Consider the following 13,725-nt stretch of genomic DNA (forward strand, 5'->3'; position numbering starts at 1 on the left):
CCACTGTTTAATTCTTTCACACGTATTATCTCCTTCAGTCAATTCTCACAACAACTTGATTATTACTACAATTTTGCAAAGAAGAACATCAAAGCATAGAAAAGTTAAGTGACATGAAGTAGTTCACGCAACAGGTAAAATGGCAGAATTTGCATACAAATCTATTTGGTGACATAATCCAAGCTCAAATCGCCATGTAACACTGCATTTCTTAAACATGGCAACTGGAGAGTCTCGAAAATATAAGAATGGATTAATGCAATTCCAATTAGAATACATAAAATTCTCCCACCTACATCCCACACAATATAAAACATCAGGAAATTCTCTCACTCTTTTTCTTAGGGATAAGTAAGCAGCTAGGAACAATTTTCAAAGTAAAATAATATTAATGCCAAGGAACTGAAACTTACTGTTAACTTTAAATATACTACAAGATATGCCCAATGAAAAACTTAAATTATCTTTTAAAATTAAAATAAATCTTTCTGATTCAATTACTTCTTAAGAGTCCAGGAGGAGATAAACGCTCCTGTTACTCAGGACTGACTGATTCTCGAAACAGTGTAATAGTTATGGATAGACTAAATTTAATCCTGGTATTTTAAAATATGGATATATATCATTTTGCTAAAGAACAGAACTATGTATAAAGGGAACAAAAAAGTAGTTTTGATAATTATGCGACCTCCTCAACTTCTCGTGTAATACAGCTGTCTTTTCCGGATCACAGTTATGCTTCTGACTCAAAGCCCTGAACTTTTTTCTTCTTATCAGGGGACGTTTTTTCAACATAGTTTTGAAGCCGTGAAACTGATGAAATAAGAAGTAACATGGAACACAAACATAAACCTGATATAACTGAACAAGAATTAGATATATGCAAAGCTCAGCACCACCAAAACCAGACAGTAGGGAAAATGCACATCTTTTTCAAAGCTCTGGGGAGCCAGCCTCTTCTGGCGGTCATGGCTTGTTCATACAGACCCCGAACGGAAGAAGATCAAGTGTGGTTTCATGGTAGCTTACCCTTTTCTCTGACACCCCATCCTGGCCTGTAGAATCTCTCTCATCATGTGTCTCTTTCAGGACTGGCATATGTTTTTGGTATGCTGGCTCTCTGTTTAAGGTTGTGTATCCTATGTGCTCATAAATTGGGTTTATCGTCATCTTGGCAATGTATTCTGCTGCCTTGGTTTCAATATAGAGAGTAATCAATCCATCAGTCACCAGATCGTGGATGGACTCAAAGCGCTTCTCCCCAACGAAGTGCTTTCCATCGTAGTACAGCCTGAAGTTTCTGGTTTGACTTCCAAATCTGCCTCAATGAAATGGGAAAGATGTTTTTAAGAAAAGTAAGCAAGTGAATTCTTTCTGAAAAAAATAAAAAAAATAAAAGAACAAAAAAACCCCCACTATTGCTTTGTTTATGTGTGTCTTCTCTGTTAAATAAACTGTGGCTATATCTCTATGAATTGTCTGGAATATAGAAAATAAAACACTTGCACACAAAGAATGAATTTGCAACAACTAGGGTTAACTAGCCAGAAGCATGTCTCCTCTAGAAGGAAAAAAAATGTTCTTGTTTATCTTTTTAAACCACTTCATTGTCCTGTAGGAAAAGCTCATATCCTATTAGAACACTTCTTTATTCAATTGGTCAGTTCCATCACAGATGAAATTTCTATATTAACATGTTCTCAAGTTGATCAATAAAAATATTCAACATACTACAGATCCCAGCGTTTGTTTCTTTCAATGGGAAAGCTTCACTCAGGGCTCAGCTAGGTATGATGCCAGTAACCATTTAAAGTAGAACGAATTCCAGACCCTGAGCCATACAGTAGGGCAGAAGGGCAATTCTGTAAGACTGATGATTCACAGACCTGTATCCCTGAAGCAAAAAATACGTTATATGTTAATAAAAAAGAAAGAAACATACTTTTGTGATTTCTAGCCACGGGTCAATCACTTGCTCTTCCCTATTATGTAGTCATTTTTCTGTGTCTCTTTTTTGAGTCTAAGCAAGAAATATTTGAAGTGTATATATAGGGCACAGAAGTCATACACTGTTGGACTCTAGAAATTCTGTTCTCAGTTTTGGGTCATGTTTTGGTGACATACTTTAAAAACTAGAGAATAATGGTTTAGTTTTATGATAATTTCAATACTTTGTTTCCTGACTTTATGAAAGCTGATGCCACAAGGCACCAAGAGCCAGTATTATGGTCTCCCAAAGGCAGTCCCAAGTGAGCATAATTAAAAACTGAACAAATCAGAAAGAGTATATTTAATTTCATTGTTTAAAACACACAGAAGGGGCGCCTGCATGGCTCAGTGGGTTAAGCCTCTGCCTTCGGCTCGGGTCATGATCTCGGGGTCCTGGGATCGAGCCCTGCGTTGGGCTCTCTGCTTGGCAGGGAGCCTGCTTCCCCCTCTCTCTCTGCCTGCCTCTCTGCCTACTTGTGATCTCTCTCTCTTTGTCATGTAAATAAATAAAATCTTTAAAAAAAATAAAACACACAGAACAACAACAAAAACAGAACAGAGGTGAACTAAAATAGTAAAATAATACCCTGTTTAATATTAAAAGTGCTTAAAAAAATAAATAAAAATAAAATAAAGTGCTTAATTAGGACTGCAAACCTATGTAACAATATTATTCTGGTATTGGTTATATTCCAGAAGGACAGGATTTAGCAACTTAAGAATCTACTTTTAATGTATCCTTAAAAAAGGAAACATTTTTTATAATGGTCTGAGGTATCTTTGTTTCTGTAGTTCAAATTGAATTTTAACAATTATTTAATCTAGAACCCAACATTCTATCCATGATGGTCCTTCTACTAAAATAAAATGTATCCACTTTTTGGTTCTTTAAAAGCAATTATATTTTGATTTATATTCAAGTGAATGATCCATATAATTCCAATTTCCCATTCTCCATTTTACTGTAATGTTACAGACATATTTTTCCTGAGTAAACTTTCACTATAAGTCTAAAAAATTAGAAGGTAAAATTTCTACACCAAAATTAAATATGAAAGTATTTTTCAGTTTAATATGCTGCTTTTATAATTTCTTTTTTGCTACATACTATCTGGTTTTGTAAAATGAATATGGAAAGCCACTTTATAATTTCTTGAAGATTCTTAAAACAATAATCACTCATAATACTGTTTAACATGAAGTCCTTTTATATTTCAATTGTATTCAGGGTCAGTTCAATGAAAGATTAGACCATTTTACTCCTTCAGGGGTTTCTGATTTTACAGTGCATATGACAAACTAAAGACAACCCAAGCGGTGGCGGCAGGCATTTGTCACTCGAATTTCTTCTAAAATCTGAGCAGGATGGGACTATCAGGCAGAAGGGAAGATGGCAGGCTTGGCCTCACTTGGGTAGGGATGGTTAGACCGATAGAGCAGAGAAGTTTAGGGGGCTTCAAAATGGGCCTATTCCTAATCCAGCCAAGGAGAGGAATTCCTGGCTACCTCTAGGTAGTGGGCAAAAGAGACTAAATCAGTTTGTCCTTTTCTCTTATCGTAGCAACTTCAAGAGACCCTATGCACAATTCGCAATTCCTCCTGAGCCTGCACTTCAACTCTGGGCTTCCAGTCCAATCAAACTTCAAGTCTTAAGGGAGGTGATCAGATAATGAAAATAACTCATAATAAGTTGACTTAAAACTTGACCTCAAAGGACAAGAAAATGAATTTCCATTTTGGAATTGTGATTGACTTTTTAAGAAAGCTGTATTATTTTTACTACCGGAACTGCACGCTTTCTTTGTCTACCCTGTACCTCCTTTCATTTTGGAAGTTACATAAAGACAGCATCACAGCACAGACCGACAGAATCCTCTTCTCTCCTGTGACTTGAAAGGCATGATAGAAAATCTTTGAGGAGGATGGGGAATGGATGTGTTTCTTTAACAGAAAAAGAACCATAAAAGGAGAGATGACAAATCTAAGGGCAAAGAAAGAATCCATTCTTGTAAAAATTTATCACTTACAGATTGTCATTTATGCAACATTTAACAACACACCCAAGAACTCTGGTAAATATGAGGTGGTTCATAATAAAGTTCCTGTTCCCTTGATTACCTTAATAGGAAATAGATATACCTAAAAATGAGTCAATACAAACACAAGATGAAACACTGAATTTTATTTATTTAAGAGTCTATTTTATTATTATTTTTTTAAAGTAAACTCTACCCTCAAACTCATGACCCCAAGTCACATGTTCTACCAATTGAGCCAGGCAGGTACCCCAAAATGCTGAATTTTAAAGAGTTCAACTTTAGTTTGGTTTCTAAAAAATGATCATAAAAATGTATATAGCCTTGGTCTTATATGGAAGAGTTACATCTCTGTGGAGTGATTCATGAAAGCACGGGAATCCAACGTCTCTCTCACACCATGAAAACGAAGGTCCTCAGTGCTTAGAAGGTCTCAGAGCTACTACTTACATCCAAGTACAAAAGCACTTTGCATCTTGAAATAGGGTCTGACCTGGGAAAGGCAAATGTGGGGCCCTGTGTTTTTAATGGAAAACCTTATGTTTGGGGATCAGACAAAATAAATTTAAATCCTGGGACTGCCACATTTTAGCTGAGTGATTTGAGGAACTCGTTCTTCAGATTCTGCCTCTAGAGAACAGGAATAGCATCACCTTTCTCAAACACATGGCTGTGAGGATTACATAAGCATACTTAAGTGAAAGCTAAGTACACCCAGGTTGAATGAAGTGGGTAGTTCCCTTTCTCCTTCCCTGTTAGGCCTCTGCAGGGAATGACAGAACATGTATCAAACAATGACGTAAAAGAGAAGAGAGAATGACTATGCACTGGAGGGGGCTGAATAACTAACTGCAAATACAAATGACTCGTCCAGGACCATCTCTGTGCTGCCTGATTTCACAGTCAACACAAGGCAAGGACGAGCGCTCTGTGAATTTCTTCTATGTCCCTGAATAAGCTTATACCACCTGGTTGAACAGAGTGGAACTACAGCAGAAAGCAAAGAGGGGAGGAAGGGAGAAGCAAGGAGTCTTTGCACGGTGGCCTGTGAGTCACGTCTCTGAATTTAAAGGCGAAAGGTCAGTCAACGCAGCCATACTGAAGGCAGGACATGTGAAATTGATCTGGTGACATGGGCTGAATTCCACACTATTTGACAGCGATTTGTCTTTTTTTTTTTTTTTAAGATTTTATTTATTTATTTGACAGAGAGAGATCACAAGTAGACAGAGAGGCATGCAGAGAGAGAGAGGGAAGCAGGCTCCCTGCTGAGCAGAGAGCCCGATGCGGGACTCGACCCCTGGACCCTGAGATCATGACCTGAGCCGAAGGCAGAAGCCTAACCCACTGAGCCACCCAGGCGCCCCTTGACAGCGATTTGTAAAAACTGTTAAAACTAAACCATTTTCCTCCATTTTTACAGGAAAATCTTGCTTTTCCTCTTTTCTTATATTTATTACTTGCATCTGCCCTTGCTTTTTTATAGCTGTTCCCTCTTTGGTGAACATGTTTGAAGCTGTATAGGACCAACTCTTAGACCCAGTTAGAGTTCAACAAAATTCATTTTTTTCAAAGTGGTACTGTAGTTAACAAAGAGAAAAGAGAGACTGGGATAATCTGCTTTGAACTGCTACTGTTGTAGCAGATAATTACCCCTTTCTAGAAATGTCTTTTTCTCCAGTGATTTCAGGTTTGGGTTTTCATGTTTTAAAAAGCTGTTTAATGCTATGCCCAGTTGTATTCAAATGAATTTCAAAATATATAATTCCAACATCTAGCTTTAAACAGTGAACAAAACCCTTAATAGCAACCTTTGTATTTTTTTTAGAAGTAAATTGTACTAAAAAAATTCAGTCTAGAGGTACAAAGTGATGAAAATATGTATAAGGAATAGCCTTTGGGATTTTACTTTACTTCTCCTAAGACCAAGAATTAGTTCTGATTTGAGGTCAAAGTATTTGAAAATACCTCTTCAAAGGAAAGCTCCAAGCTAACAGATGTTTTCTCTTAACAAAGAAACATACACAACACACTTGTCTAAGTTAACAATAAAATGTTAGAACTATTTCCAGAAACCAACATGTAAGAACAATTTTATTTGTCATAAATACCTATCTGTGTACTGTTTACCAAAGTCATAGAAGCTAATCTAATGATGAAATACAAGAATCTCATAAATTTAATCGTAAATACACGTTTATGTTAAGGAACGTTAAAAGAGAGACAAGAATATGATGAGGCATTGGGTTAAATACTAAAAACTGAAAGGCTTAGAAAGAGAGAACATAGCCACATACAATTTAAAAATATTTTTTCCATTGGAAACCCTTGTCAGGATACTTCAGTTGTCTATCTGGTCCTATAATTTTGGATGGCGGAATGGGAGACAAGAATTAAAATACATGACCTCATGAATATATTTCCTTGGCACAGTAAATCATCTTCAGTGAACAAGGCAAGCCAATGTGCCTATCTAATCCTCCAAAGGCTGTACCAGTCAAGCTCTGGAAGGTGGAACTGATAGACGAGAATGAGCTGAAGGTCTGCTTAAGAAGCAGCGAGTTATTCCCCCACCGTCTCCAATCCTGTGTCCAGTGCCACCCCTCCCCCCAAACTGGTGGAAGACTTAAGTCTTGTTTTCTGGATAGAGTGAAACAAGGACGTTGTGAACTGAGGGACACCAGACAAGAGCTGAAGGGAGACGTGCTATCCTGAAAATTAAGTGCAAGTTTTACATGTTGAAGATTGAATCCCCAGGCTTTCTTTGCTGCGGGAGTCTCAAAAGGCTTGCACTTTTCACGATAGGAGACTGGAAGATTCTGCTCTGGGAATCTGATCCGCCCAACTGAAAAGACTCAAGAATAGAAACATCACCCTCTACTTGGCTGCTTTCTTTCAAGCTCTCAGAACTACCAGTCAGCTTTTTAGTGCCAAGTAAACTTCAATGTGAACAGAGAGCCAAGGACCACCTGACATCTGAGGAAAGACTGTCTCAGGAAGAACAAAGATAGACAAACAGAATGAGAGAAAATTGAAGGAGAAACACTAGGATGCTCTGAAGGAGGAATAAATATGGAATGCATAGAAAAAATGAAGAAAGCACAGATGAGGACTTCAAAGGAAGAAATGAAAGATGAAGTTGAGAAAATTTTCAAGAAGAGCAGTAAGATGGAAAATAGAGAAAAGAAATAAGACAGATGATCAATCCAAGAAGTCCAACATCTAAATAATAAGAGCTCTAAAAACAGAGACAGAGGAAATAGAAGGGGAAGAAGTCCAAAAAGATAATTTAAATCATCTAAGTTGAAGGATACAAGTCTATACAATGGACAATTAAAATGGGCTCACACCCAGAAGGTAAACATGAAAAGGTATTTTGTGCGTCCAGCAAATGCAAATTAAATCTTCAGAATGGTAAAATCTAACAAGTCTGACCATACCATGTACCAGCAAGGATACAGAGCACCTAATATAACCAGCACCTGGCATACTGCTTAATGAAAGGGTTTTATATTATCTAGTACATTGAATATATGCATTCCCTATGACACAGCAATCCTATTCCTAGAGAATGTCCCAGACAATATGATTATATGGACTAGGAGACATACACATGCACACTCACACTCAAACCGTAATGTTCTTAAATGCCTAAACCTAAAACCTACATATCCCCAGTAAAACAGAAAAAAATGTAGTACACATACTGTGATGGTTAATTTTATATGCCAGCTTGATGGGTGTTTTCAGATGAGATTAACCTTTAAGTCAATGCATTTTGCATAAAGAGAATGATCTCCGCAACTAGGTGGGCTCATCCAATCAGTTCAAGGCCTGAATAGAACAACAGGTTGGCCTCGTTGAGCAAGAGGGGATTCTCCAACAGACCGCTTTTGCATTTACCTGCAACACCGATCCTCCTATGTCTCAGGCCTACCAGCCCACAGTGCAGATACAGACTTGCCAGTCCCCATAACCACGTAACACAATGGCTTCTGATAAATCTCCTCCTCTCTGTATGTGTATAGACACACACATCCTGTTTACTCTGTATCTTTGGAGAACCTTGATTAATAATGAAATACTATATAGGAAGGAAAACACACAGATACATGCAAGAACATGGATGAATTTTACAAATATAATGGTGGGAAAAAAGAACAAGTCACAGAAGAATACACACATATGGTCTGATTATATAAAGTCCACAGTCAGGCAAAATTCAAATGTATTATACAAAAATATGTATACACGGGTGGTAAGACCATAAAGGAGAGCACGAAAGAGATAACTATAAAGTAACTGCAGTCGTTAACTCTTGTGTAGAAGTGGGGGATAATGACAAGCAAGAGAAATACAGGGAATTTCTGGACCACCATGAATGTATCTTGATGTGGCAGGGATTATACATTTACACATATTTATGTGTAATTGATTTTTAAATTGTATTTGAATTTTACACACTTTCCCATATGTTTTATTGTATAATAAATTTGTTTTAGAAAATATAGCATCTAAATGACAAAGATTTAATCTAGAAGAAAAAGCCATCAGAAACAGATTCCCTCTAAGTGCATTACACTACAGAACTTAAGAATATAAATTTAGGGGCGCCTGGGTGGCTCAGTGGTTTAAGCCGCTGCCTTCGGCTCAGGTCATGATCTCAGGGTCCTGGGATCGAGTCCCGTGTCGGGCTCTCTGCTCAACGGCGAACCTGCTTCCCTCTCTCTCTCTCTGCCTGCCTCTCTGCCTACTTGTGATCTCTCTCTCTGTCAAATAAATACATAAAAAAAAAAATCTTTAAGAATATAAATTTAAAGATTTTTAAAATTTTATCTTAGAGAGAAAGTGTGTGCATGAGTGGGGGAAGGGAGAGAGGGAGAGACTCTCAAGCTCATTGTGCTGAGTGCGGTGCCCAGATGGGCCCTGATCTCCTGACCCTGAGATTATGACCTAAGCCGAAACCAAGAGTTGGACACTCAATCAACTGAGCCACCCAGGAGTCCCGTAAGAATATAAATTTAAGGGCGCATGGGTGGCTCAGTGGGTTAAAGCCTCTGCCTTCGGCTCAGGTCATGATCCCAGGGTCCTGGGATCGAGCCCCGCATGGGGCTCTCTGCTCAGCAGGGAGCCTGCTTCCCTTCCTCTCTCTGCCTGCCTCTCTGCCTACTTGTGATCTCTGTCAAATAAATAAAATCTTTAAAAAGTCTGTTTTTAAAAAAAGAATATAAATTTAATAACAGAATTCAATGATGAGTTTTTAAAAGAATGAGGTGAGATTACAGAGCTAAGAAAAAAAATTGAGTACCGATATAATTACTACAAATCTAATAAATAACTAGAAATGACAGGAAACAGGATCAACAGCACTGAAAGGCAAATCAAGGATGTGGAGATAAGGCTCAAATAATCAAATGCATGGCTAAGGAAAAATAAAGGGGGAAATCAATTGCAATGTACATGGTAAACATAGAAGACTAAGACAATCCAACATAAAAATTGTGCCTCAACTTGATATGCCAACACATGGAACAGAAAAATTGTTCAGAAATAGAATTTGGGCAATGCTCCAGCAAGGGAAAAAGGAACTGAGTCTCAAGACTGAGAGAATACACTGTTTCATGGATGAGCTTATAAAAAAACTATCAACATTAAAACAAATCCTGGTTTAAATTACTAAATTTGAAGAATAAACAAGAATTTTTCAGATAACCAGGCAGGAAACTGTCACTTTCATATAAGGGGTGGAACGCAAGATTGTTCTCAGACTTCTCGACACTCACAATAAATGCCAAGAGACAGCGGATTACCATCAAGTGTTGAGGGTAGGAAAAAATACACTGAGGATATTCTATTCAAACAAACTGTTGTTTAAATTAAAGACAATAGAGACACATTCTTGTTATAAAGTTATAGCTCCCCAAGTCTTTAGAGGCCAATGAATGATGATTTCAGGTTTTTGGTGCCCTATTTTTTTTTTTTTTATAAAAGCAATACTGCACTTAGCAGCAGCAATTTAACATTTTAGAATACTGATGCCTTTAGGAAATGCTTAGAATCTTACTTAAGCTAATAAATGACTATTCTTTACAAAAGAACTATAGTTATTAGAATTTCACTTCCATGAAATGCCATGACTCTTTCTTGATCATGCGCTGGTGAGTGTATCTTTGTATACAATTCACAGAACTGTTGTGATGAAACCCAATTCGAGTGAAAGCCTGGTGAGTGAACCAGTCTTGATGACCTGTTCCATTGCACTAAACAGTCTTCATAAAGCCCAAAATGATCAAGCCTTAAAGGTGTCTTAAATTCAGGGAACAGCTTATTCGCTGGTAAAATCTCTTTTGTTAACAATTTTAATAAGAGTACCTTGTATCTTGGAATTTATAAAATCTCTCCTATTCATGCCTTCTTCCCATACTTACTCATTCTTGCCAACCCCTAACCTATAGCCTTCCTCAATTCTATCACGATCTCTTAAACAACAATGGTTATACGGAATGTCAAGGATAAGTTAATGGATGTCATAGTCAAAAACTCACCACTATATTGTACTTATAACATAGTCACTAATACTGTTTAATCTGACCAGTGATTCAGTAAGGTTAAGAAAGATCATTTATTTGAGCAAGTATATGTCATTGTCATTCCAAAAAAGGTATGTTGTGTCACCACAAAAACACACCTCATATTTCAGTGTACTGTTCAATTTAACAGCTAACTAAATCATAATAAAAGATTTTAAAAATGAGAGTATGTTAAGATAATAAAATGCATATGGCCCAATCAAACCTATATGGAAGAAGACAGAATGGCTCAATTTTCTGAACTACAATGCCTGGCAGAGCTATTAATAATGTGTTTTGGTGAACTTTACCTATAGCTACCGGCTCATCTACCAATCATGAAGTAAAACTGTATGTTGAATGAGTGAAGTACAATAATTCTGTCTTCTCTTGTTTTACAAAAGTGTTAAGTCTGAAAGATGAGACCCTGAGGAGGAAAGAGGTCTTTCCTCCTTTGTGATGATCTTTGTTACTGCTTGTTGGAAATCCAGGCTCCCAGCCTCCACCCAATCATCAGATTCAGAATCTGCATTGGTAACACGATCCTGGGGTAATTCCTATAGGGCCGGAAGTCTGGGAAACACTAGTCTAATTCAACCTCCTCACACTATTAGTGCAGCAATGAAGACATTCAAATTCCTGAACAGTAAAACAGAGAGGCCAACAAAAACAACCCCAAAGCTCCAAACAATACAAAACTAAAAAATAAATAAATAAAATTTAACCCGCTATTTAAAATAAAATGGTTCTTTTTCTGCATTAGTACCAGTTGCTTTTTAGTTTCTTTCTGGAAAGCCTCCTAGCCCAACATGAGTCCAAGTGTACTGTGCTCCCCAGTATTTCTGCGCACTGCCAGATCAGCAGGTCCCCAACCAAACTAGTCCATCCTGTCATCTCTTCAGAAAACCACTCCTTCTCCAACATCCTTTAATGGAACAGCCACCCACACAGTCCACCCTGACGAAACTTTCATAATTCTCTGGGATTCTTCAGTCTCCCTCTACATTTAAACTTGTATTGATTGATCTTTCTGAATCTATGCAGACTCTGCCCATTCTGCCTACAGCCATGAGCGTTTGTTCCGAGAAAGATATTATCATACTATTTTTCCTTTTGAAAATTGTTAATGGTTCATTAATGCTTATAAGAAAAAGTCCACGCTTTATCAAGTCCTAGGACCTTGAGAATCAGTTATTAGTTTTACTTTGAAAGCAAAGGAGATTGGCATAGTGTTGGCACATAGTAGACCCTAACTAAGTGGCTACTGAACAGAATTAGTAAAGGGTCCATTAATACTTCCCCTTGGAGCGCCTGGGTGGCTCAGTGGGTTAAGCCTCTGCCTTCGGCTCAGGTCATGATCTCAGGGTCCTGGGATCGAGCCCCGCATCGGGCTCTCTGCTCAGCGGGGAGCCTGCTTCCCCCCTCTCTCTGCTTGCCTCTCTACCTACTTATGATCTCTCTCTCTATATATCAAATAAATAAAATCTTTAAAAAAACAAAAAACTTCCCCTTAAGTTGGCCAGCTGAATGTAACAACAACAAAAATCCCCAAAATAAAAAATAACTGCTCTAAAAAATACATGTAACATAGAATTGCCCAAATATAAGCAGATTACTAATTTTGTTATAATTATTGAAATAAAGTGCTTGTCGTGTATAGAGCTCTAATGTTTTCTATATTGATAACTGAGAGTAAATAAATGAAAAAATAACTTCTCATGCAGTGAACCAATTATAATGATTTCTTCTACCTTGTTTTCATTTTACTATCAGAGAAAGGATAGTGTCTCTAGTCAATAAATAAGTGGATGTGCTTACTTACAGAAAAGTATTATAGACACATTTTAATCTTTTTAAAACAAGAATAGGTCCAGAAATGATCAGTATATTAGTATAATTAACAACAGATTTGGCTTCTTCAAGAGCTGGTAATTAGTCTCACTAACAGCTTACTAAAATCTTGTTTCCATGAGTCTACTAGTTCAGGATAAAAAAGTCACACCATGATAGAAGTTTACAAGAGCATGGAGTTCTATACATGTGTGCGTGCTTGTATACGTACACATAAGCACATAAACACACCCACACCCACATGTTCATATATAGGTTGTTTAGTTTTTTTTAAGATTTTATTTATTTATTTGACAGAGATCACAAGTAGGCAGAGACGCCACAGAGGGGGAAGCAGGCTCCCTGCTGAGCAGAGAACCCGATGTGGGGCTCGATCCCAAGACCCTGAGATCATGACCTGAGCCAAAGGCAGAAGCTGAACCCACTGAGCCACCCAGGTGCCCCTCATACAGAGGTTTTACAGACTCTTACTATTTCTCTTAAACAACAAAATGTTTTATTTAATTGTTTCTGTATAAACTATGCAATTCTAAGTATCACATAGGGACTGTAAATATTTTAAATATTAAAGTTATTAATAATTAATAATACACTTTAATATTTTCTTAACTATTAAAGTTCACTGTCATGAATATACATCTAAAATTCTAGTGTCTGAATACAGAAATATCTCACAGCCTATTGTAGTGTATTGAGTCAGCCTTTCCCTGGATCTACATTGCCCCCAGTCATTGAACTTGAAGTTCTTAAATCCAGTTTTATATTTTTAAATCTTCTTTGCACATTACCACCTGTGTTCACCTTCTAATTTGTTACTTTGTCTTGGCTGTAAGCTTGGGGAAAAGATAGGATTTATTAATATTTTATATAAAATTACATTAAACAGACTCTAATGGGGATTACTGATCATTCCTTTGCAATCAACACATGGGCTGCGTGGCAGCTATGTAGCCACTCAAAGACATTTTCCCTGATTTCCAGCCTTCTGGCTGTGTGTTAGAGACATGAGGTTGCCAACAATCTGACTTTCAGACAAGTAGGATGTTACCGTAGCAGAGGTAAGTCTAAAGCGTAGTTCTTTTTTTTTAATATTTTATTTGACAGAGAGAAATCACAACTAGGTAGAGAGGCAGGCAGAGAGAGAGGAGGAAGCAGGCTCCCCACGGAGCAGAGAGCCCGATGTGGGGCTCGATCCCAGGACCCTGGGATCATGACCTGAGCTGAAGGCAGAGGCTTTAACCCACTGAGCCACCCAGGCGCCCCCGCAGAGGTAAGTCTAA

At 37.6% G+C, this 13,725-nt stretch overlaps 1 protein-coding gene across 3 annotated transcripts in view; it reads right to left on the reverse strand.

Moving 5' to 3' along the window:
* Nucleotides 1-13,725, reverse strand: part of CHN1 (chimerin 1) — a 215,465-nt gene that overhangs the window by 87,265 nt on the left and 114,475 nt on the right. For 2 of the 3 annotated variants that reach the window (XM_046019506.1, XM_046019507.1), the window contains one exon: nucleotides 1,030-1,318. The exons of the other annotated variant lie outside the window; for it this stretch is intronic. In XM_046019506.1, coding sequence (XP_045875462.1) covers nucleotides 1,030-1,318 — 289 coding nt within the window. The remainder of the gene's footprint in view (nucleotides 1-1,029; nucleotides 1,319-13,725) is intronic. 3 annotated transcript variants of the gene reach the window in all.

Source organism: Meles meles, chromosome 9 (assembly GCF_922984935.1).
Source record: "Meles meles chromosome 9, mMelMel3.1 paternal haplotype, whole genome shotgun sequence".
NCBI classification, from domain to species: domain Eukaryota; kingdom Metazoa; phylum Chordata; class Mammalia; order Carnivora; family Mustelidae; genus Meles; species Meles meles.